Genomic DNA, 25,878 nt, shown 5'->3' with positions numbered 1-25,878 from the left:
CAGATGTAAGGGATTTGAGAGGTGGGGTCTACTTTATTTATGACCAGTTGGGTGTAGGAATGGAAGGAAAAGAAAGAATCAAGGATGATAAACCCGTTCACTGAAACAGGGAACTTAAGAGGGAACCAGTTTGGGAGGGAAACTTAAGTTCTGTTCTAGCTGTGTGATTTGAAGACATCATAATGAAGGTATTTGGTGGGCAGGAGCTTCCTGATCCCTAGCCCTCCATGTCATATAACCCAGGTGCTCATATGGTCATAGGCCCACAGGTGGATAAATGAATGTGTTGCAGCCATTACTGACCAGGGGCTTGGTCCCGCCCACATCCTCTCGTTCATAGCTTTGGGAGTATGGCATTGAATGACTGGCCTCGTTTTTGCTAGCAGCAATCTCCTGTTTCTCCTGCCCCCATTTTTTTCCTGGTCCGAAAAGAAAATATTCCTCTTTCCTAAGAACTCCTCTAAGGAATATGCTCTCTCCTTTTTTTTTTTTTTTCTTTTGGTCCTCTATAAATGTCTTAAAACAAGCATGCATGCAACTAGTGTGTTTTTGTAAGGAGAGTGAACTCATTCAGAATTGCAGTATTCTTGCTTGATGTTGGTTACCAAAGAATGTTAACATTTAGCGCTGCCTCTTTATTCATGTAGACTGTGGCTCACTCTCATCTTCCCTGTAGACAGAACTGACTCTGTTCATGTTTAAGGCCTCTCCCTGACTTTGCCTGTTATCTCCAGTTTTTTTTGAGACAGAGTCTCGCTCTGTCACCGAGGCTGCAGTGCAGTGGCACCATCTCGGCTCACTGCAAGCTCTGCCTCCTGGGTTCATGCCATTCTCCCGCTTCAGCCTCCTAAGTAGCTGGGACTACAGGCTTTAAATTTACCTCTCATGCTCTAAGGCTGACCTGTAGAGATCTTGCTTTTTTAACTTTTAACTGGAGTTTAATCAGGTTTGTGGCCTTGGGAACGTTTTTAATCTCTGCTCTCTCTTTTCTCGATTTGGATATATGAGCTATGCTCCTGATCCTTTGTTTTTATTGGCCTTACATACCCTGGGGAAGCTATCAGTTTTATCCAGTTGGGCCTATTTCATAAGTGAAGTCAAGTTTCCTCATCAATTAGATGCTAACAACAGCAGTTCTTTCTTATGGAAGCACTTGGAGAACTTTTGCAAAAGTTACTATATTATCCACTAGGAGCTAAACTCCATGAAGGCAAGAATTCCTGTCTCTTTTTTCACTGTGGTATTCCCAGTGCCTAACACATAGTAGACATTCAATCAATATTTGTCGAATTAGTGAATTTTTAAAATTGAGGAATTTTTTAAATTGAGGCCATAGTCCCATCTACAGAGATTCTGATTTAACTGGTCTGGGATAGGACCCAGGCATCTCTCTCTCTTTCTTCTACCTTTTTTTTTTTTTTTTTTTTTTCGAAGTCTCACTCTTGTCCCCAGGCTGGAGTGCAATGGCACAATCTTGGCTCACTGCAACCTCTGCCTCCCGGGTTCAGGCGGTTCTCCTGCCTCAGCCTCTCGAGTAGCTGGGATTACAGGTGCCTGCCACCACGCCCCGCTAATTTTTTTACTTTTAGTAGAGTAGAGACAGGGTTTCACCATGTTGGCCAGGCTGGCCTCGAACTCCTTACCTCAGGTGATCCGCCCACCTTGGCCTCCCAAAGTGCTGGGATTACAGGTGTGAGCCACCACGCCCAGCCTTTCTGCTGCCTTTTTTTTAAAGCTCCTCAATAATTCTAATGCACACCCAGGTTAATTGTTACCAATTTAAAAGATCTTATTCAGGCCAGTGTTTCTCTGACTTGGCTGTGCTGCTGAGAAAAATCACATAAACTAGGTAGATTGGAATCGTACAAATTCATGATTAGGCAGCACAACTGGGCCTTCCATATTTTTTTTTTACGAAGTCTCACTCTTGTCCCCAGGCTGGAGTGCAATGGCACAATCTTGGCTCACTGCAACCTCTGCCTCCCGGGTTCAGGCGGTTCTCCTGCCTCAGCCTCTCGAGTAGCTGGGATTACAGGTGCCTGCCACCACGCCCCGCTAATTTTTTTACTTTTAGTAGAGTAGAGACAGGGTTTCACCATGTTGGCCAGGCTGGCCTCGAACTCCTTACCTCAGGTGATCCGCCCACCTTGGCCTCCCAAAGTGCTGGGATTACAGGTGTGAGCCACCACGCCCAGCCTTTCTGCTGCCTTTTTTTTAAAGCTCCTCAATAATTCTAATGCACACCCAGGTTAATTGTTACCAATTTAAAAGATCTTATTCAGGCCAGTGTTTCTCTGACTTGGCTGTGCTGCTGAGAAAATCACATAAACTAGGTAGATTGGAATCGTACAAATTCATGATTAGGCAGCACAACTGGGCCTTCCATATTCCCCAGTAATTCTGTTTCCCTAGTGAATTGTTTTTCATTCTCCAAAATGACAGTTTTAGCAGCCCCACTCTCCTTGAACTTCCAGCCCTGCCTCCTCCTCTTACTCTCAGCAGATGGTTTTTCTTCCTGTGTCACAAAGAAAAAAAAAATTTTTTTTTTTTTGAGACAGAGTCTCACTCTGTCACCCAGGCTGGAGTGCAGTGGCGTGATCTCAGCTCACTGAAAGCTCTGCCTCCCGGGTTCATGCCATTCTCCTGCCTCAACCTCCCGAGTAGCTGGGACTACAGGCGCCCGCCACCTCGCCCGGCTAGTTTTTTTTGTATTTTTAGTAGAGACGAGGTTTCACTGTGTTATTCAGGATGGTCTCGATCTCCTGACATCGTGATCCGCCCGCCTCGGCCTCCCAAAATGCTGGGATTACAGGTGTGAGCCACTGCCCCCAACCACAAAGAAAATTTAAACTATTCGTGCTCTCTCAACTTCCTGTGATCAAATCTACCAATTTACCTTCATCTAGTACTCATTATTTTCTCCTGTTAAAATAGAAGGAACCCCTTCTCCTGTTTGAGTTTAATCCCTACCCTATTCTTTTGTTCTGAATTCCACCCCCTCCCTCATCCTCAGGAACTTTGCTGTCCTGTCGCTTTGTATTTCTTCAACTACTTCTTTGTTAGCTCTTCTCCCATCAGCATTTAGCATATTTACTTCTCTCCCAGCTTAAATAGACCTACATCCTTTAGCCCCATGCCTTCTCTAGTTACTGCCCATCTCTTTCTTCCCCTACCTCTACCTCTCTCCTCCTCTTTTAAGAAATTGATGGGGGGTTTTTTGTTTTGTTTTATTCTTTAGAGACAGGATCTCTCTGTCACCCAGGCTAGAGTACAGTGACATGATCATAGCTCACTGTAACCTTGAACTCCTGGGCTCAAGCAGTCTTCCTGCCCCAGCCTCCTAAGTAGCTTGGACCACAGACATGTGCCAACATGCCCAGCTGTTTTTGTTTTGTTTTTTAAAATTTTTTGTAGAGACAGGATCTCGCCATGTTGCCCAGGCTGGTCTTGAACTCCTGGACTCAAAGGATCCTCCCGCCTCGGCCTCCTAAAGTACTGGGATTATAGGTTTGAGCCACTGTACCTGGCTCAAAATTGGCCACATTGTCCATGCTTACCATCACACTTCCTAACCCTTCATTTACTACTCAACTTGCTGGAATCTGGTTTCTCATCCACTGTCATGGCTCTTTCTGAGGTTGTAAATGACTTCCTTATGGGTAAATTCTACTTGTTTCAAAGCTGTCATAGCCTTTGGCTCTTGCTCCTTCTCCTTTCTTTCCATGATACCATACCATCACCCTAAGCCCCGTATCTTTTTAATCATTCCTCACTTGCTTTTATGGGGGCTTTTCCTTTGCCTGTCTCTTTAAATGATGGAATTCATCAGGATGTTATTCCAGCCTCTGGTTTTATTCTACCCAGTCACTGGGCAGTTTTAGTAATTGCCAGAATTTTAAGTACCTTCCTTATGCTGACATCTCCCTATTATAATAAATCATAACATAATAAGAACATAGATAAATAATATCTATTCCTTCAGCCCAGATCTCTTTTGAGTTTCATGTGTCTGTTTTTATATGTCTACTAGAATATCCTCTTGGAAATTCCAAAGCACCTGAAGTTCAAGATGTCTAAGTCAAACTCTTTACCCCTCCCACCCCTACCCCTGAGCCAGGTGTCTAGAGATATTACCTCCTACCCGCACCCAGTTTTCCCTGTCTCCAGGAATGGCCCCTCCATGCACTGGTTGACCATACCACCACAAATCTGGATGCCATCTTCAGCTTCTTGCTTTTCTTTCATATGCTGTCAGTCACTAAGACTGCTGATTTGCTCTCCTAAATGTCGCTTTCTGTCTATGTATTTCTACCTCTGCTGCCACCTAACTCAATCTGCCTTTATCTCACAGAATACGGTAGTAACCATTGAAGAGGTCTTAGCCAAGGAAAGATGTGATTACTTTTGCATTTAAGAGATGGCTCAAGTTTATAATGTGGAGAGGAGACTGAAGAGTCAGAAAAATGAGACAAGGAGTTAGTTATAAGACTATTGCTCATCTGTTGAGTCTTATATTAGATTTCTATGAAGGTGTATCTTCTGGTCAAATGAAAAGCCTGATTGCACGGAATAAGAGGTCAGGTTGTCCTCTGCTCTGCTCCAATCATGGAGAAAGCATTTCCTTCAAGCAAGCCAGCCTGTTCACCTGTGTTGTTGATCTGTTCATTTCATTCTAATTCGCAAGGGTCTTGTCTTTCCTACCCATCAGCCCTTTCCACTGGCTCAAGCTGGCACGAGGATTTTCCATCTAGGGGAAAGTCCTCCCTTGGCCATGTATTCTGCCTTATTTCCCTCTTTCCCTACTTTTCCTGCTTCTCAGAAGAGTGGGTACATGTGGTGTCTTCCTTTTCCATTCGGGTCCCAATTGTAGCAGATTGCTGAAGCTTATCTAGTAAAGGTTACCATGGATCTCCAAGGGGCCCATTCATCTCCACGTTGTCTTTTGCTGTGTCTTTTATTGTTAGACACTCTTCTTCAGGATCATCTTACCTTGAATTCTGTGACATCTGGTTTTATTCTGTGACATCTCATGTTAGATGTTCCTCATTGATCTCTTTCATAAGTTCTTCTGTCTGCCCCTTCATCCCTCTTACCAGTCCCTTGATTCCTCCATTTTCCCTTGGTTCTGCCCTCTGCCTATCCAGCCGTTGTTAGGATTATCTGAGTAGCTGTTTCACCAACGTCCTTAATTCTCCTTTGTAATCTTTCCTTCCAGACTGACCAGGAAAAAAAGCAGCCTGGAATCTGCCAGCTCACCTTCTCTGTTCCTATAACCAGGTGTCTGGCTGCTCCTGGGAGAGTGGGTGAGTTATACAGATCCACATTCTGCAGCCTCAGGATCCCTTCTTCCATCTGTGCCTTTTAGTCCAGTCTCAGAGACAAGACACCTGCTTTCCTGGTCACAGCTAGCCACACTCCCGTGGTCTGGAAGCCATCCGGTCCAGCCTCTTCTGAGACCTTTGGCATGCACCTGCTACTTTTCCTCTATCTTCAGCCTTTCTCTCAGGGGACTTCTATTTGGTCTATAAACAGGTCTGAGGCTTTAACACCACCGAGCTGTATACTTAAAAATGGTTAAAATGGTATATTTTATGTTATGTGTATTTTAATGCATTTTTTTCCTTTTTTTGGGGGGGGGGTGGGGGGAGACAGAGTCTCGTTCTGTCACCCAGGCTGGAGGCAGTGGCTCAGTCTCAGCTCACTGCAAGCTCCGCCTCCCAGGTTCACATCATTCTCCTGCTTCAGCCTCCTGTAGCTGGGACTACAGGCGCCCGCCACCACGCCCGGCTAATTTTTTTTCCTATTTTTTAGTAGAGACGGGGTTTCACCGTTTTAGCCAGGATGGTCTCGATCTCCTGACCTCGTGATCCACCTGCCTCAGTCTCCCAAAGTGCTGGGATTACAGGCATGAGCCACCGCGCCCAGCCAACACAATTTTTTTAAAGTGGAATGCTAATTAGTAAAAACAAAAAAAACAGGTCCAGGACTTTTGCATCTTGGGAGAACATTTTTTGCTTTAATTCATATCCTCCCTCTACTTCTCATTCAAACTTTCTCATTATTCTGTGGCCAGTGTCTTAGTTCCTCAGCAGTTCATTTAGTCTTCAGTCCATTCAGTATGAGTTCTCTTCTGACTATATTTTTAAATGTTTTTTCTGTTTTTGGTACGATCACTGTTTCAGGTAACCTCTGAGTAAAACAAGGAACACAGTTAAGAGGAAAGAGTTTATCCCAGTTCCTCACTGTTAGCCCTGTTGAACTGAGCCCCCTAAAAGATAGGATATGCAGCAAGATAGAGATGGTGGTTGCACAATGTTTGTGAATGTACAAAATACCACTGAATTGTTCACTTTAAAATGATTAATTTGCCTGGGCGCAGTGGCTCACGCCTGTAATCCCAGCACTTTGGGAGTTTGAGGCGGGTGGATCACCTGAGGTCGGGAGTTCAAGACCACCCTGACCAACATGGAGAAACCCCGTCTCTACTAAAAATACAAAATTAGCCAAGCATGGTGGCACATGCGTGTAATCCCAGCTACTCGGGAGGCTAAGGCAGGAGAATCGCTTGAACCTGGGAAGCGGAGGTTGCGGTGAGCCAAGATCGCACCATTGTACTCCAGCCTGGGCAATAAGAGCGAAACTCTGTCTCAGAAAAAAAAAAGATTAATTTTATAGTGTGTGAATTTAACTTCAGTGAAAAAAAAGGATAAGATACTTCTTCACTACCTGTAATTGGGGTGCCAACACCCATCCTCTGAGCTTCTGAGCTCATCCTAAAGCAATGCACTCTCCTTTGGGAAGCATAAGGATTACTTATTCTGCAGACTTCATTTCAAAGTGCTTGTTTGGGGGACAATGAAAATGGGCAAATCAGGGCTTCCTCAAGGATAGAAACTGACTGTCAGGCCCTTGACAGTCCTAGCACACAGCAAACATTTTGTTTCTTTACAAAAGATCTAGAGGACAATGTGAATAAAATAAGTTCCATTTTGAGATCCTTTATTTCACTATCCTTTGATAGTTTGGGGCTTTGTGTGCCCGTGACTTGATAGATCTGATGTAGTCTGAGTCAGTAATTTCAATGTGATCCTGTATATTACCTTGTAATAGCATTGAGCCAGCTGGTGGAGCGCTGCAGTAAAACACTGAGAGAAGCCACTATTTGCTAGGACACTAGACGATGGGCAGCAACTTACTTTAGAGAGTTTGGACGTAAACTTATTAACAAACCAAATGGAAAGGTGAAGTGTTTTCTTCACTCTAAAATGCTATCCTAGAAAGCCATTTTTCTGTTGATTTCTGGCCTTTAACCTTCTTTAAATAGGCTCATTTATCTACTATGACTAGGTTGGGAAGTTGTATCAATTTAAATTAGGAAGACCCTATATTTGAGTTATAGAAGATTAATTCATTTGGAATTAGTCATACTGGTTTGAGTAAAGCTTTCTCTCTTTTTGTTGTTGTTGTTAGAAATTATTCCTGCTTTTCCTTTCCTTTTAGCTTTCCAAGGAATCCCTTCAATCTGTGGATGTCCTCCGAGAGGAAGTTAGTGAGATTTTAGATGAAATGAGTCACAAACTGCGTCTTGGAGCCATTCGGTTTTTTGCCTTCACCCTGAGCAAAATATTTAAACAAATTTTCTCGAAGGTGTGTGTAAATGAAGAAGGTATTCAGAAAGTGAGTATTGATTGTTTAAAAAGAAAGTATCATCTTAAAATTAAACACACACAAAAAACAGTCTTTTTCAACCCCTCACAATTTAATCAACTCAAGGACAGCTCACTTGGTCCATCAAAAGCCTAGGGCCTAATCATCAGGCCTCCAGTCTAGGCAGAAGAGGATGTGCATCTCTGAAGGTTGTTTTCTGTTTTTGCTTTCCCTTTAACTGCAGACCTACAGGCTTCAGACTAACTTAAAACTTATAGATTAACTTAATGTCAGATATTCAGTAATGTTACAAAAGAAATGCAAAGAATTCCTGTATATACTTCACCTAGATTCCCTTACAGCATTTCCTTTATCCTTTTTCTAATACTCTGCTGTGTTTTTCCTGTAATTAAGGACATTATCTTATGGTACAAGTATCAAAATAAGGAAATTAACATTGATCTAATACTAGTAATACAGTCCCGACTCATATTTCACCAGTTGTCCCGGTCGTGTCCTGTCTAGCCAAAGACAATCCTAGCTCATGTGTTGCACTAGAAATCCTAGAAAGTGTTCAACTTTCTTCTTTATCCACTTCTATATTAGACTCTTTTAATCTAAAATAATTCCTTAGTATTTGTATTTGTGTTTCATGATAATTTTTTTTTTTAAAGAACAGGCTAATTATTTTGAAGTGTGAAATGGTTTGAATTTGAGTATTTGAGTGATGTTATCTCAGTATTAGGCTCGGGTTGTGTACCTTTGCTAGGAATACCCTGGAAGCGATGCATTCTTCTCAGTGGGTCGTATCAGCAGCGCATGGTGCCTGTTGGTTTCATTGCTGGAGATGTTTCACTTCCATCAGTTGGTTATGGTTATGACTGCCAGGTTTCTCTGCTGTAAAGTTATTATTTTTTCCCTTTATAATTAATGAATATCTTCATTAATTACATAGTGAAAAGATACTTTGAGAATGGCTAAATATCCTGTTTTGCATCATACTTTACCCCACTCATTTTTGCACCCACTGATGATTTTTACCAAAATTAGTTATTATGTTAACAATAATTGCCAAATGATGACTTTTCTAATTTCATAAAGAACTTTCCTTATGGAGATTATTTTTACTTGTTTTTTGTTTTTTTTTTTCCTCCTAGGAAAGCTCTTAACTTCACTTGCCTTCCTCCTCATGCCTTTTAATATTTTGTTTTAATTCAGTCATTTACTTTCCTGTCAAATATTTCCTCTTCCTCCTGACTGTTTTCGAGACTGTTGACTTCTACCCTGAATCTGTCAGAGACTGTTACAGTGTTTGGGACCAAGGGTGTTGGTGAGCCATGTCTTAAGTGGTGATCACAGATTACCTGGCCTCTGTTACATTTAGATTTCAAAAAAGCAGATAACACATGGATACCAGTGAATCTTGAGGTTGATGGCCTGAGGAATATATTTGGAAACTCAAATTATCCCTCCCAGCCACATGACACCCATTCACCCTGGCAGTGAGTCCAACACATAGAGAAATATCATTCTTCTCACCTTGTCCTATGAATTTGTAGATTGTTTTTTAATCTCTCCAAGAGAAGCTTTGTTTTCTCGTACTACAATCAATCAATTCAATACAGTGGTTAACAGTTGGCTTTTTAAGTCAGACTGACTTGGGTTCCATTCACAGCTTACCATTTATTGGATGCATGACCATTTTACAAACAAGTAAGCTAAGGCTTAAACCTTGTTAATTAGTGGTATTAGACACAGCACGTAAGATAACTGTACATAAAATAATGCTAATATAGTGCCCAACTAATATGTGTTAACAATCGTCACTGTTACCATTATTCTGACCCATAAAAATTTACGTTTTTAATATTCTTGCGTTATGTGAAATTGTTTAACTAGAAACAGTACTTTTACCTTATCAGAGCAAATCGTTTATGTGTATTGTAGGAAGGCAGAAAAAGAGGATGGGTATTCCCTCTATACATAGACTTACTCTTCCGTTTTCTGATTTGAGATGTGATTTGATAACATGACAACTGAAGTTATTCAAAATATAACATTTACTTTCAAGCTACAAAGAGCCATCCAGGAGCATCCTGTTGTTCTGCTACCTAGTCATCGAAGTTACATTGACTTCCTGATGTTGTCTTTTATTCTATACAACTATGATTTGCCTGTGCCAGTTATAGCAGCAGGAATGGGTACGTATTGGTTTTCTATTTTTTTAACTGTAAAAATTAAAAAGTTCACTGGCATATTCTAGCAGTACTGAGGTATTTGAAGATGATGATGAAAATAGCCTCTCCTCCCTTCTTCCAGTCCTAGCACTGAACAACTTGAATTACGTCCTTTGTCCTGTGCTTTACTGTGCCTGAACAGACTTCTGCAGTTCATGCACACAGGGTTCTTTAGTGTAGGCTTAAAAAATGAGACTGTACTACTTACAGGTATTACCTGCCTTTTGCTTTTTTTATTTGATAATGTATTAATGGCTACCTCTCTAGGCAATAAATAGATCTAACTTTTTTAAGTTTATTTTTAATTGTGATAAAATACATATAATATCAAATTTACCATCTAAGTCATCTTCAAAAATACAGTTCAGTGGCATTAAGTACATTTACATTGTTATGCAGCTATCAACACCTTCCATCTCCAGAACTCTTCATCTTGCAAAACTGAAATGGTACCCATTAAACACACTTCCCATTCTACCCTCCCCCTGACTCTGGGCAGTCAGCATTCTACTTTCTGTCTCTATGAACTTAACTACTCTAGATATTTTATAGAAGTGAAATCATACAGTACTTGTCCTTTCGTGACTGGCATATTTCACTTAACAGAATGCCCTCAAGGTTCATCCATGTTGCAGCATGTGTCAGAATTTCCTTCCTTTTTGAAGTTGGAAACGCATCTGCTCAAGACCCTGCTCTCCATTTTTTTACATATATACCAAAAATGGTATATATAGAATTGCTGGGTCTTGTGGTAATTTTTTTTCATTTTTTGAGGAACCACCATACTGTCTTCCGTAGCAGCTGCACCGTTTTACATTCCCACCAACAGTGACAAGAGTTCCAGTTTTTCTACATCCTTGCCAACACCTGTTATTTTCTGATATATTTTATAATAATTTTAATGAGTGTGAAGTGGTATCTCATTGTAGTTTTGATTTTCATTTCCCTAATGATTAGTGATGCTGAGCATCTTTTTCGTGTGCTTATTGGCCATTTGTATATCTTTGGGGAAATGTCTATTCAAGAACTTTGCCTATTTTTTAATTAGGTTGTTTGGGGGTTTTTTAGTTGAGTTGTAGGAATTGTTTCTACATCCTGGATATTTACCCCTTATCAGACAGATGATTTGCTAATATTGTCTTCCATTTCATGGGTTACCTTTTCACTCTGTTGATTGTGTTCTTTGATGCATGGAAGTTTTTAGTTTTGATATAGTCCAATTGATCTATTTGTTTCTTTGGTTCCCGGTGCTTTTGGTATCAGATCCAAGAAATCATTGCCAAATCCAAGGTCATGAAGCTTTTCCCTTTTGTTTTCTCCTAAGAGTTCTATGGTTTCAGGTCTTAAATTAAGGTCTTTGGTTTTTTTGAATTAATTTTTATATGTGGTATAAGTTAAGGGTCCAACTTCATGTCTAACATTAATTTTAATAGCTGTATAATATTCAGCAATGTGGATATTTCATAATTTAGTAGTTTTGCTATTATAAACAATATCATAATATATTTTTATATTAGTGCTTTTATTCCTGTAAGATCGATTCCCAAAAGTAGGATTGCCAAGGCATGTAAGTTGTTTATCCACTCCCTTTTAGGGTAGCCAGGAAAGCCGGGATTCAGGTATACACCTTTGTTAATAAATGCAGTGAATGGTAAGGTTAAAACTGCCAAGAACTTAAGCACTTTAAAAGCATTTTCATCTGAACAAACTTGTGAGGAAGTTATTTGAAAATTAGGGGAAATGAAGAGAAAGACTATTTTAAAACTGCTGGTAGCAATCTTCCTTTCTTACAAGATTTGCCTTATTTAATCTCTTCCAACAAAAGTAGGTTGATATTTTTACCTGATAGGAGAAAGATGAGAGCTGGTTTGGCCTGGCTGTCCAGAGCATGTAGGGCACATATTGGTCTGTTGTCAGGCTCAGCAGCATGACTGACTAAAGAAATTGACATCGTGTCGTTGTGATGTTGCTCTGCTGTTGCTCGTGGTCTCTAGCTGACCTACTTTTAAATGGAGTGGTATATGGAGAAGCGAAAGGTAACCTCCCAGTGAGCACCTGCCCCACAGAATCCCCTCTTTTCTATAATTCTATTAGATATCTCTTATGCTTTTTAATGTCAAAGTATAATAATATCATAGGGGTATCTTACATTTATGAAATCTTTCTTAATAATGTTTGAGTTTAGGCCAGGCACCGTGGCTTATGCCTATAATCCCAGTACTTTGGGAGGCCGAGGCAGGAGGACTACTTGAGGCCAGGAAGTTTGCGACCAGCCTGGCCAGCGTAGCAAGACCCTGTCTCATAAAATAAAACAATAAAACAGAAATGAAAAATAAGAATGTTTAAGTTTTAGATCTTTATAGACGATTTCAAGATCAAGATCTGCAAATAAATATTGTCCCCTCTTTTTTAGACTTCCTGGGAATGAAAATGGTTGGTGAGCTGCTACGAATGTCGGGTGCCTTTTTCATGCGGCGTACCTTTGGTGGCAATAAACTCTACTGGGCTGTGTTCTCTGAATACGTAAAAACTATGTTACGGGTAAATGCAAATAATTCCCAAGTACTCTTAAGCCATATTTTCTTCACTGATGTTTGCTCATTTAAACTCTTAACTTCTGAATAGAACACTTAGCTATTTCGCTTTCCCTCAAGAACTGTTCATAACCGCAGCAGTTGGTTTAATCTGTGTGACTCTCTTGTTTAATTTTCACTGTAAGCTGTGTTTGTTCAGGAAGCTTGGGAGGGAGCTTGGGAAAAGGAATCAAAAGAAGCATTTATCGTTTTGAGAGTAGGCAATGGGTTTGTGTTTTGTTTGTTTTCTCTTTAAAGAATGGTTATGCTCCTGTTGAATTTTTCCTCGAAGGGACAAGAAGCCGCTCTGCCAAGACATTGACTCCTAAATTTGGTAGGTCACTACAGATTAAAAGGAAAAATACAAACCCAAAGACATCAGCTGCTACATACAACTTGACACTTTATTTAACAAGATATTCTTTTCAAGTGTAAATGTGTAACTGTTGATATTTACGGGATTAGTGTATAATGTATGCTTTTAGTATTTTCTGTTTATATGCCCATGTTTGCTGTGCTCTCCAATATGTTGATGAAGCATTTCTCCCCGTGTTTTGCAGGTCTTCTGAATATTGTGATGGAGCCATTTTTTAAAAGAGAAGTTTTTGATACCTACCTTGTCCCAATTAGTATCAGTTATGATAAGATCTTGGAAGAAACTCTTTATGTGTATGAACTTCTAGGGGTTCCTAAACCAAAAGAATCGACAACTGTGCGTGAGCTTGATTTTAGCCTAATTGAGAGAATGTGCTGACTGACACATCAACTAATTTCTAAATTTACCGCTTTTCGTTTTCTTTCCCCCTATTATGGTATTATTAGGGGTTGTTGAAAGCCAGAAGGATTCTCTCTGAAAATTTTGGAAGCATCCATGTGTACTTTGGAGATCCTGTGTCACTTCGATCTTTGGCAGCTGGGAGAATGAGTCGGAGCTCATATAACTTGGTTCCAAGGTGTGACCTGTGTTTTAATAACTGTCTCAGAAATGAGGATTAAAATCCAAAGGTGTGATTTGCAATTCTGGAGTTGACCACTTCTCTTGGTTTATTTAAGATCACAGAGAAAATGATCAGAAATGCTGTTATCATTCCGTTTTCATCAGTGGAAACCTTCAGTTAATGAAGAATTATGTATTTGTCCCAAAAAAGTGATGAGCTGTAAGACATGTATGTCAAATATGCAAAATCAGACCATGATCATGTTTCTCAGGGGAACTAAAGTGGGAAGAAATAATGCCATTATTAACAAGGATATGTGCAGGAATTGTTGAGCACTATTGGTAGGCTAGCCAAAGTATGCACTATTATTTTTGACCCTAGAAAGGATTGCATAATGGTAATGAATGGGAGTGAGTCCTTAGTCTCAAGAAGGTTATAGTTTTATGGGCAAGAAAATATATTAGGTTCTTTCAGGATACACAACACAGATATACTATGAGTTTTCTTAATTAAGAGAAATATACCTGGACAAGTAAGAGAGACAAACCATCTGCCCCTCCAGGCCTCATGTGCTTGCAACATCATTTGCAACTTATCTGTAGCTTCAGCAGTTTCCCAGCAGCTACATTAGTCATCACAGAAGCTTATGTTAGTTTTTTTCCTGCCACAGGCTTTCTCTCTTTAGATCTCAAATTGGGTTGGCAAGTTATTACCTAGTACAGGGCACCCTTACTGGCTGCATCTTTCTCATTAAGCCACCTGTGTGGCAGTTTTTAGGTCATGTGTATGTCTCTGCTCCAGTCAGCTCTGTGTAGGCCTTATCGTACTATTCAAAGTGTGGTAATCCATGCATGAAGTCAGACAAACTGAATGGCGCCCATTCAGTATAAAATAGTTATTATATAATCTGATAAGTGTGTTCCACAACGGAGATACATTCAGTGCACTACGGATTCTGAAAAGACAGTAATTCAGTCTACTGGGGCAGGCATCCATTCTCAGAGAAATGATGTATCCTATTTAGGAAGCAACAAAAGTTGTTTCCCTGGAACCAGGACTAATAGGACCCTGGACCCCTTCAGTATTTTTATCACCTCTCAAAGAGCCTATTCCAGAAATGTATGGTCAGATTACACCATAGTAAAGCAAAGGAATACTGTTTGCACCTGACCTGAGAGAATTCAGTTGGCAAAAAGTATGAGAAGCCTTCTAAAAGGTTAGTCTTTTTCCATCCGCATTTGTCTAAGTAGCAGAACTGTAATTTGTTGCTCTGTGCTCTTCCTTTTAGATACATTCCTCAGAAGCAGTCCGAGGACATGCATGCCTTTGTCACTGAAGTTGCCTACAAAATGGAGCTTCTGCAAGTTGAAAACATGGTTTTGAGCCCCTGGACCCTAATAGTTGCTGTTCTGCTTCAGAACCGGCCATCCATGGACTTTGATGCTCTGGTGGAAAAGACTTTATGGCTAAAAGGCTTAACCCAGGCATTTGGAGGGTTTCTCATTTGGCCCGGTATGTAGGTAGGACATATGTGTTGAGAATGCTTGCTTAATTTGGAAGAGTTATAACCTGGACCTGAAAAATCTATAGAGGACTTGAGCAAAGGATTGCTCAGAAAAATAAAGGACAGGCCAGGTGCAGTGGTTCACACCTGTAACCCCAACACTTTGGGAGGCTGAGGCGGGTGGATCATGAGGTCAGGAGATTGAGACCATCCTGGCTAACACGGTGAAACCCCGGCTGTACTAAAAAATAGAAAAAGTTAGCCGGGCGTGCTGGCAGGCGCCTGTAGTCCCAGCTACTTGGGAGGCTGAGGCAGGACAGTGGTGTGAACCCAGGAGGCGGAGCTTGCAGTGAGCCGAGATCGCGCCACTGCACTCCAGCCTGGGCGACAGAGCGAGACTCCGTCTCAAAAAAGAGAAAGGACACCAGATCTGTTTCTATCACTGTAGGGCACAGTGAACACAGCACATTGATTATTTGAGAATAATTGCTTACATGTCATTTCCCACTACAAGACTCTAAATATCTTGAGGACTAGAATACCATTTCCTTGGCACCTAGCACAGTGGAAAATAAAGTCATGAATCTTAGCCAGACATGGCGGTACACACCTATAATCCCAGCTACTTGGGAGGCTGAGATAGGAGGATCACTTGAGCCCAGGAGTTTGCGACCAGCCTCGTTAACACAGTGAGACCCCATCTCGGAAAAAAAAAAAAAGGCCGGGCATGGTGGCTCATGCCTGTAATCCCAGCACTTTAGGAGGTTTAGGCAGGCGGATCACAAGGTCAGGAGTTCTAGACCAGCCTGACCAACATGGTGAAGCTCCATCTCTACTAAAAATACAAAAATTAGCTGGGCATGGTGGTGCACACCTGTAATCCCAGCTACTCGGGAGGCTGAGGCAGGAAAACTGCTTGAACCTGGGAGGCAGAGATTGCAGTGAGCCAAGATCGCGCCACTGCACTCCAGCCTGGGCGATAGAGCGAGACTTCGTCTCACAAAAAAAAAAAAATACAGACTACAGTTGGAAATGTGTTTTCTTTAAGACCAGATAATTATTTGAAGTAAAGTACCTAGTATTCTTTGATCAACCCAATACTGAATACCTCATCTGTGCTGGGTACTACCAGGGATATGAAAATGAACAAGATGCCATCCCCATCCTGGAGGTTCCCCGGGGTTGCAGAGGGCAGGGTGGGTGGGTAATGTGTACACAAGTTGTGAGGGTTCAGTGAACAGAGACAAGGAGCGATATGCGTGCTACAGAGGGTTCCTGAGAGTTGTGCAGAGGAAAGGGACCATACTCAGGAAGATTTCACAGAAGTGACTTTTGAACCCTTCAGGAAGACCAGGAGAGGAGCCTCGCCAAGGCAGGGATGAGGAATGCAAGATGGCAGGCTTGGGCCCCAGGGATTCATCAGTGATGTTAAAATGTTGGTCCAGATGGGGGATGAGGGGTAGATGGAAAATAAAGATGGACCTCCCCGCCCCCTCCTCACCATCCACCACCAGAAGACTAGAGGTAGAGAAACAAGTTAGGAGGCTGCTCTGTCCCAGTGAGATTTCTGCAGGATGCCTGAGCCACAGCAGTAGAAGCACACAGGCCACAGCCAAGAGATGAGGAGGATTTACTGACAAAAATGCCAGTCACCAAGAGAGAGACAAATCAGACATCTGTTCTCAGTGCTGTGATGGTCTGGTAGGAGGCAAAGGACGTGTTGATTATGATACAGGTAGCAAGTGTTGGGTGTCATGAGAAATAGCTAAAAGGGCTCAAACCCATCACTGTTTGACCCAGGAACATATGAAAACATAGGTACTTGTTTTCTAAAGTGTTTTGCTTTTTCAAGATAGGATAAATGCCATGACTGATCCATAGTTAAGAGTGTCTGTTCAGTATCACTACAGTTCTGTTGCTTTTTTCTTTTTTTATGCAGATTACCCCACATTCCTAAGCATGTGCATATCTCAAGCTTTTTATGATCATTTCACATAAAATATTATTCAGTTGAGCAAGCTGAGACAAGGCAAGTTGGTCAAGAATGAATGTGATCAAGTCCAGGAGGAAGCCATACCTCTCACTTGTCCCTGCCTTGAAGCAGTAGCAGAACTTGCCACCCAACTTGAGCAGTGTGCCACTGCCAGCCAGCTCTTTGGCTCAGGTTAACCGTAGAATAATTTTCCGTGCTGAGAATATTTGTTAAATATCACCATCTCTTCATTATGCTTCTGTAATTTTACCTGCCTGGCAGCTGTCTGCAGGCCAGTATGTCAGGTGATAAGCTACCAAGAACTGCCATGAATCTGCCTCTTTAGTTATCTTTGATTTGGGGAAAACTGCAAACTGATATTTTTACCATCTTGATATGGGTCTAAGCAAGGGGTGTGTGTGTGTGTGTGTGTGTGTTTGTTGTATGTTGTAATGTATTCGTACACTAATCATGGGCCTTTTTGTCTTAGTCTTCTTACATTCCCATGCATGTGACTTTCCAGTTACGTAACTTGCTGTTACAAAACGTTAGATTCCCTTGGTTCCTGAAGTACACAAAAGTGGTGTTCATTTTCAGAGTAGAAACTGATGTGCCTTGAGAATGGCTGACAAATTTGGGGTAAGAAAGTATATTACATATCCTTAGAGAAAAAGAATTTATTTATGAAATAGTACTTTTAAAATTTTCTTCACATTTGGTATCATTACCGTAATTGGTAGACACTAAAAGCTGTCACTTGAAAATGAGCATCTGTCACGTTACTGTTAATAACGTTAATGCCCACTAGGCCCAAGACTCCCTGCAGTGACCCATCTTGTTTGAATGAATTGTCTTTGTGTGTAGATAATAAACCTGCTGAAGAAGTTGTCCAGGCCAGCATTATTCTGCATTCCAACATCACCAGCCTTGTCAGAGACCAGGTGATTCTGAAAGTGGACTCCGGAGACTCAGAAGTGGTCGATGGACTTATTTTCCAGCACATCACTCTCCTCATGTGCTCAGCTTATAGGAACCAGCTGCTCAACATTTTTGTCCGTCCATCCTTAGTAGCAGTAGCATTGCAGATGACACCAGGGTTCAGGAAAGGTAATTTTCAGGAATGCAATCTTGAGTTTTAGAAGAGGTCCGACCATTCCATTCCATTTAGGGAGCAACATTTGAAGCCTTGTAATGTTCAGCCTCACCCCAGTGAAGAGCAGACATATCACTGAGAAAAAGTTAGCTTTGTTCCCCAAATACTTGTTCATCTGCTTAGAATTTTGGATTTGGGAGGACCTGGAAATAATCTAAACCTTTCCTTTTATAAATATGGAAAATGAGGCCTAGAAAGTTTCATAATTACTGAAGGATCTGGCATTTGAGTACAGTTCTCTACTTCCTGGTCTGCAGCACTGTTTCTGCTCTGCCAGCTCCCTGATCCAGCAAAGGCAGGTGGGCAGGTGAGCAGTCAGCAGTAGATGAGTACTCAAGAGATGCGCGGTCTCATTCTAATTGCATTAGGAGTGTAAAAATGAGTACAGCACAGGTCATGTTCACAGGAGCCCGTAGTCAAGGCCAGGGGGTTCTGTCAAGGCCCCATGTTAGAATTACGAGGGGAGTGGACCCCACCCCAAAGTTTCTTCAGTTGACCTGGAGTATGGGCCAGCCATTGGTGTTTGGTTTTGGCTTTTCAAAGCTCCACAGTGATTCTAAGGAAAAGTGCTACAGATACAGTAAAGATACCAGGAAATACGAATATAGAGGGAAATTAAGAAATCAGTGCCTTTCCTTCCCTACTAGGGAGCCATGGGGTAGGGAAAAATGAAGTGTCCTGGCCTCTAAGGACTGTGATGTCTTACTGAGTTTCTACTGGTTGTAGGTTATATTCAGTCATTTAAAAACTATGCCAGGGCCTGGCGCAATGGCTTGTGCCTGTAATCCCAGCACTTTGGTAGGCCAAGGTAGGAAGATCACAATATCAGGACTTCAAGTCCAGCCTGACCAACATGGTGAAACCCTGTCCCTATTAAAATACAAAAATTAGCTGGGCGTGGCGGCAGACGCCTATAATCCCAGCTACTTGGGAGGCTGAGGCTGGAGAATTCGTTTGACCCTGGGAGACAGAGGTTGCAGTGAGCCCAGATCACACGATTGCACTCCAGCCTGGGTGACAGAGTGAGACTCCATCTCAAAAAACAAAAAAAGAACAAACTATGCTAGACCATAGTTCGCTCTGTAGATAAGATTTGGGTTTAATTTAGCTTCCCTCTGGGGACTTAATTCTTGTCCCTGTTACATGAATAAAATATGCCTTTGAAATACATTTTGTGATAGTAAGGACTTCCTGGTACTCCCTTAAAGTTGAAAGGGCAATGTTGTAATTTTACATAATAAATTTATTTCCAGAGGATGTCTACAGTTGCTTTCGCTTCCTACGTGATGTTTTTGCAGATGAGTTCATCTTCCTTCCAGGAAACACACTAAAGGTAAAGTGCTTCCAACAAAGAGCAAGTGTGTTTGCAGTGTGAGTTCTAGAAATGTTAGGGGTGAATTCACAGATATGTCTCAGGCAGTGTGCCATCCCTTTCTTCAAGGCAAAGTGGGGCAGACTTCAAGAGAAACTGGGGCACTCACAGTTCAGCAGACTCTAGTTTGATTCTTGGTCAAGTTTAGTTAATAACTTAGGGATTATCTCGTGAGAGGGGAGTCATTCTTTGAACTATCAGTGTGGCCATTGCAACTAAACTAACTTTATTTTAGTAAACGTTTAAAAATCAGCACACAGCCGGGCGCAGTGGCTCACGCCTGGAATCCCACCACTTTGGGAGGCCAAGGCGGGTGGATCACGAGGTCAAGAGATCGAGACCATCCTGGCCAACATGGTGAAACCCCGTCTCTACCTAAAATACAAAATTAGCTGGGTGTGGTGGCAGATGCCTGTAATCCCAGCTACTCAGGAGGCTGAGGCAGGAGAATCACTTGAACCTGGGAGGTAGAGGTTGCTATGAGCCAAGATTGTGCCACTGCACTCCAGCCTGGCGACAGAGCGAGACTTTGTCTCAAAAACAAAACAAAACAAAATCTGCACTCATTTTCCTGTTAGCAAGTTGTTAGAATGAGTCACCCAGGCAAGTGCCTTTTACTTTGAAAGTAGCGAGTGGTGGTCCTGCCTGGTCTAGACAGCTGAGGAGTCATCAGGCTCGCAGAACTGGACTGCTGCTTGGTTGAAGTGTTAAGTGATGGAGTAGATGAGAGGCATGTTAGGTTTTTGTGTGCTTTAAGGATAAGAGGTTTGATTCTGTAGGGAGTGAAACAGGAATGCAGGAAATTTTTAACCATAGCATAATTCTAAGTATTTTTAGGACTTGCTGTATGTATTTCCTATTTAAATTAAGTAGTGGTTCTGCAAAGTGAAAGAAAATCCGTCACCCAGGTTGTGATTTGTAAGGCTCAGAAATGTGTGTTTGAAAACATTTTGAATGTAGAACAGTGCTTCTCTGGCTACTATCTCATGACAGAATTGTTCTGGAAGTTGGGGAAATAGCTGGTATTCTGTTGTCTGAGAGCATGTGGCTGCATATATTGAGACAGGAGGCGTACCCATTAACCTAGATGAGGGGTACATGTATTGAGCTGGGCACTATGCCCATTACCCTCGATGAGCACTATGGCTTCCTCTTCACCTCTAGGACTTTGAAGAAGGCTGTTACCTGCTTTGTAAAAGTGAAGCCATACAAGTGACTACGAAAGACATCCTAGTTACAGAGAAAGGAAATCCTGTGTTAGAATTTTTAATAGGACTCTTTAAACCTTTTGTGGAAAGCTATCAGGTATGTAAATTTGGCAAGTTCTCCTTCATGCCCCCCGTATCAAATATAATAAGACATTCTCACCCTGTGCTTATTTCCAGTCTGAAGGGCAGGTATCTTCCCCAGGCAAATGGAAGAAGGAGAGAGAGTGATTAATACGATCAGTGATTTCACCTCACCAGTGAGACCTTGCTCCCTGCATTCAGGAGGAAGCTTGGGTCGTTATAGACCCAAGAGGACAACAGCTTAGTGATGCCATGAGCACAGCATTCACAGGACCACAGTTACACCCAAGCATCATCTGTCATGCTGTGTCTCATGTCTTAACGAGGTCTTCATGTCAGTCAATATGTAACCTCGAGATTTGATATATACTAGGCACTCAGTAAAGGCAAGACTTCGGTGATACATAAAGTCAGTTACAGATTACCAGATGTTTATGTTGGAAAGAAAAAGTTCAAGTGCAAGTTCTGAAAGCGTTTGTCAGAGCTCTTGGAAGTAGTTAGAGATGGTATGTTGCCCAGCAGGAATTGTGCCGGGACTCAGCAGGCAAGAAGGAGTCTGAAACACACACTGTAGGGAGGACTTCCACGCGTCTGAGAGAAGAGGGTGCTGTGCCTCGGCTCTGTTTGTAGAATACATGCACTGGCTCTGGGTACCTGGGCCCACTTCCTGGTGCTTGTGGTCTGTGAAATAACTCATTCAGCCTCCTTGCCCAAAGTCTGGCACTTACTGAGCATTTGATAAATGCTAGTTCTACCCTTAATCACCTTTCTACAGTAGAAATCATCAAGTATTTTAGGGCATGGTACTTTGTTAGGTGTATGTAGAGAAAAAAAGCAAAGTTATTAAAATATGACCCCTCTCTTCCCAAGTAGCATAAGAGATGTGAAGCTGATGGTAATTAACTTGTACCCCTTGAAGTGAGAAATTATACTTTAATAAATGTCATTATTATTTTAAACCTTTTTCTGATTGTAAAATGTAAACTCAAAGGAGATGTCCTAAAAATTCTTTGATTTTTCTGTGCTCATTCCTTAGAGGGTCTTTATGCTGCTCTGCTGTGATATGTCCTTCTCTTAAGAGGGGCAGTGTGAAGTTATTTACTCTTCTGTTGAATTTGTCTATCCTTTTTCTCGTTCTGTTCCCCTCATCCTTCCTCTTAAAAAATCAGATAATTTGCAAGTACCTTTTGAGTGAAGAAGAGGACGACTTCAGTGAGGAACAGTACTTGGCCGCAGTCAGAAAATTCACAAGTCAGCTTCTCGATCAAGGTCGGTCACTGCTCTGTGGGTGTTGATTTCTTTTAGTTGAGAATAAAAACTGGTCAACTAACTGTTCCTCATCCCTGATTTTAGGTACCTCTCAGTGTTACGATGTATTATCTTCTGATGTGCAGAAAAATGCCTTAGCAGCTTGTGTGAGGCTCGGAGTAGTGGAGAAGAAGAAGATGTAAGTACTGTACAAGATCCCATGAGTGCTCAAACAACAAGGAGACCAATCATATTTGAGCTAAAAATCCAGAGACGTAGAAATAGATGATCCAGGAAACGTTATATTACACTTTCCTTGTCCTTCCTCTAATTAGTTAATTCAGTACAGGTTACCCGGAAAATTGTATGTGGTTATGAATAGAAATGCAACTGAAGCAAAGAAAGAAAGAAAGAACTTTAGGCCAATATTTTTGCTTTTAATGTTGAAATTTATAATTACAAGAAAGATTTTTGGGAGTGTAGTGGGCATATGAGTGTATATACACATAGACACACATAAATACATATATAGATACATGTATATGTATGTATAAACATATAAGTATATGTTCTTCTAAGTGGTTGAATTTAACAGTGATAAAGCTTAATATGTAAACTCTGGCAGTCATGTCTCTTATGTGGTCAGAAGAATGAAGCAAGAAGCCAGGAGGTGGGACAGGAGCCCGAGGCCTTTGGACTACTTAGGACCGGCCTTGAGGAAGTCACTTGAAAAGTAGTTTTACAATAGCTACCGTCAGGAACAAAATATAAAAGTTTTCTTTTCCCCAGAGTTTATGTAATAATAAAGCTTGTTATTTTCTCCTAGAAATAATAACTGTATATTTAATGTGAATGAACCTGCCACAACCAAATTAGAAGAAATGCTTGGTAAGTGCAGTTTAATAAAATACAAGTTTTCACATTTTGTTGATGAATTAAAGTAAGAAAGTATACTGTGGCACCAAATACTTTATCGAAATGATCAGTAAGTAGTAGAGTTCTAACATAAACAGGGAATTATGTAGTCTAGAATTTTCTTAAGGAAGCTAAAGAGAAAGCACAAAGAAAATTAACAAAACACAACAGGCATAAAAGAAGCAGTCTTACACAGTAGAGTCAGTCCCTAACATGACTGACCTCGGCCAGAGGCCCAGACCCTTCACATCCTTGCCTCAGAGAGAATACCTCATCTCCACTCTGTTTGATGCTCTCACTGTCTGTCTGGCATTGCTTCTTTCCCAAGTGAGGGATTAGAGTCAGTGTCTCTATCACGTAGACTTTCTGAACTCAGAATTAGGGGCTGATAGCACATCCTTGGCAGAATAATCCGAGCCTAACAGCGACAAAGAAATAGTCCAGCCCAAAGAGAGTCCTTGAGTGTTGTCTTCCTTGACATAAGAGTCCTTGAGTGTTGACGTAAACAGAGATACGGTCAGAGGGGGTCAAGAACGCTTTTCCTAGCAATGATGGGGCCATTTTAGAAAGGAGGGTGTTAACATTTGGAAAAAATAATCTGCCTATTGAATAGCATGATGTCGTTGAGTGGATCATCTTACAAGTACTGTTTTTGTACCTAATCTTAATTCAGTACATCGTCAGACCTGCATGGAAGAGCTTTAATAGATGTCTGTTGGGATTTGTGGAAGATCAGAATGGGGCATACGGAAAAGGAGAATGGTTGAAGAAAAGGGTAAAAGGGCAGTGGGGTAGTTGACGCATATCGGGAAGGCGGAAGTACTAGACCTTGTAGAAAAAAATATGTAGGCCGAAATCCCAGTCTCCTATTTATATCATGTCTGAAGAGGTGTATATACCTACAACAACCACAAACACCTCACCCCGTGAGGGTGACGGAATCAATTACTTAATCACGGAAAGCAGATGTGATGTGAGCATGAACATACTGGACTGGAGTTCAGAAAACATGACGGGGTTCAACTCCTGGCCCTGGCCCTGTGGCTCTGGCCATACCGTCCGCTCTTGGAGCATCTAACGCTTCCCTTGTGGAGGGGGCTGGCTTCCCCATGTGTACTAGCCAGCCTGTGAAGCTCTGCACAAGTGTCCAGCGCCTCCCCTGGACAGTCTCCCAAGGAACAGCTGTGTGAGGAAGGGCAAAATCAGCATCATTTCATGAGCTGCTCCTCTTTTTTCATCTTAGGTTGTAAGACACCAATAGGAAAACCAGCCGCTGCAAAACTTTAATAATCGGCAAGTAGTTATGGAAAATTCGGTCACATAATTACTGTCATCGAAGGACTCATTGCAACAAACAGGGAATAAAAGGAAGAGAAGCATCCTCTCGTACTCCCTGAGGCTCCGAGAACAGTGGACGCAGAGGGAAGAGATGATCATTGGAAGCAGTCAGTCTACTCTTCCCCACCACAATGGTTAAAAGGCATTTGTATCCGACACTATGTGTGTGTTTTAAAATAAACTTTTGGAAACATGTTTGGAAAAGCAAATCTCAGCTGATTTCACTACCGCTTTTCAGCTTACTGTATGTATTAAGCTTTTACTTGACTTTTGAATGAAAGAATGACATCACTGAGAGCTCTGGATAGTAAAAGAAAATACTGAAAAGGGCATCTCTACATTTTTTGTAGCTTGCTTTAATTAAACTTGCCTCAAACAAGTACAAATTTGACAGAGATATTTAATAAATTAGCTAACTTACTTTAAATTTTGGCCACCCAAGGGCCTTAATTAACAAAAATGAGTTAGTCAAGCATGTGCAACAAAAAGATGCTATGTGATGCGCCATAAATATGTGTAAGAAATCAAGAGAAGAGAAATTTAGAGTAAGTAGGTAAACACCAGAAACCCTGGCAGGTAGCCACTTCTGGAAGTGACATGTAAGCTGAGAACTGGATTGAGCAGGAGCCAGCCCCTAGAGTGGCAGGGTTGGAGTGACGGAGGAAGGGACAGTGGAGTGCAGTGTGCTGAGAGAGTAGTGTTCAGGACGTCCTGGGGCAGGTTCCGGAGCTCCCAAAAAATCAACATGGCTGGAACAAGAGTCACAGATAGTGAAATTGAAGACAGAGGCAGGTGCATTAATCAGTTTTAGGATGCCATAACACAACAGCTTAAACACAGTTTAGGCAGCTTAAGCACAGCTTAGGCAGCTTAAACACAGACTTATTTTCTCCCATTTGTGGAGACTGAAAGTCCAAGATCAAGGTGCCTGCAAAGTAGGTTCATTTTGAGGCTCCTTTCTAGGCTTGTAGGTGGCTGCCATCTCACTGTGTGCTAAGAATGACCTCTGGGTGTACTCGGAGAAGAAACAAGTTCTCTGATGCCATCATAAGGCCCTCCTCGTGACTTCATCTAATGTTAATCACCTCAAAGACTCCTCTCCAAATATAGGCACATTGGGGTTAAAGGTTTCAACACAGGAATTTTGGAGTAGGGGATACAATTTAGTGCGTAGCTGCAAGTATCAACATATTTTGTTGACTTAGAAACCCTTGTAAAATGTTTGATTTGAAATCGAAGTGCCATGGGAAGTTATTGAAAAGTCTTTTTTTTTTTTTTTTTTTTTTGAGACGGAGTCTCTCCCTCTGTCACCCAGGCTGGAGTGCAGTGGTGCAATCTTGTCTCACTGCAACCTCTGCCTCCCAGGTTCAAGCGATTCTTCTGCCTCAGCCTCCTGAGTAGCTGAGATTATAGGCGTGCATCACCACGCCTGGCTAATTTTTGTATTTTTAGTAGAGACGGGGTCTCACCATGTTGGTCTGGCTGGTCTCAAACTTCTGACACCGTGATCTGCCCACCTCGGCCTCCCAAAGTGCTCGGATTACAGGCGTGAGCCACCAAGCCCTGCCTGAAAAGTCTCTTAAGGTGTGATTCTGGGATTACCTGCATCCAGGGGTCCTGCAATGTGTGTGTGTTCCCCAGGACCAGGCTGTTTCTGCTGCACATTGAGATTGGAGAGCCATGCTCTCCATG

General features: G+C 41.7%; 1 protein-coding gene across 3 annotated transcripts in view; it reads left to right on the top strand.

Moving 5' to 3' along the window:
* The window catches only part of GNPAT (glyceronephosphate O-acyltransferase), a 35,199-nt gene extending 10,718 nt beyond the window's left edge, over positions 1-24,481 (top strand). Inside the window, exons 3-17 of one of the 3 annotated variants that reach the window (XM_017885578.1) lie at positions 5,216-5,303; positions 7,501-7,677; positions 9,719-9,848; positions 12,298-12,425; positions 12,716-12,791; positions 13,018-13,169; positions 13,280-13,410; positions 14,684-14,907; positions 17,736-17,978; positions 19,278-19,357; positions 20,561-20,701; positions 21,855-21,954; positions 22,039-22,132; positions 22,760-22,821; positions 24,092-24,392. In XM_017885578.1, the coding sequence (XP_017741067.1) occupies positions 7,567-7,677; positions 9,719-9,848; positions 12,298-12,425; positions 12,716-12,791; positions 13,018-13,169; positions 13,280-13,410; positions 14,684-14,907; positions 17,736-17,978; positions 19,278-19,357; positions 20,561-20,701; positions 21,855-21,954; positions 22,039-22,132; positions 22,760-22,821; positions 24,092-24,135 (1,716 nt within the window). In that variant the 5' untranslated portion in view covers positions 5,216-5,303; positions 7,501-7,566 and the 3' untranslated portion in view covers positions 24,136-24,392. Of the gene's footprint in view, positions 1-5,215; positions 5,304-7,500; positions 7,678-9,718; positions 9,849-12,297; positions 12,426-12,715; positions 12,792-13,017; positions 13,170-13,279; positions 13,411-14,683; positions 14,908-17,735; positions 17,979-19,277; positions 19,358-20,560; positions 20,702-21,854; positions 21,955-22,038; positions 22,133-22,759; positions 22,822-24,091 lie in introns of all 3 variants that reach the window. The other 2 variants (XM_017885576.1, XM_017885577.1) reach the window with 2 other exon arrangements.
* Positions 24,482-25,878: the final 1,397 nt, after the last annotated feature.

Source organism: Rhinopithecus bieti, unplaced genomic scaffold, assembly GCF_001698545.2.
Source record: "Rhinopithecus bieti isolate Rb0 unplaced genomic scaffold, ASM169854v2 scaffold_14839, whole genome shotgun sequence".
NCBI lineage: Eukaryota > Metazoa > Chordata > Mammalia > Primates > Cercopithecidae > Rhinopithecus > Rhinopithecus bieti.
The sequence above is the reverse complement of the archived record's forward strand: the minus strand, read 5'-3'. Positions and strand labels throughout refer to the sequence as shown.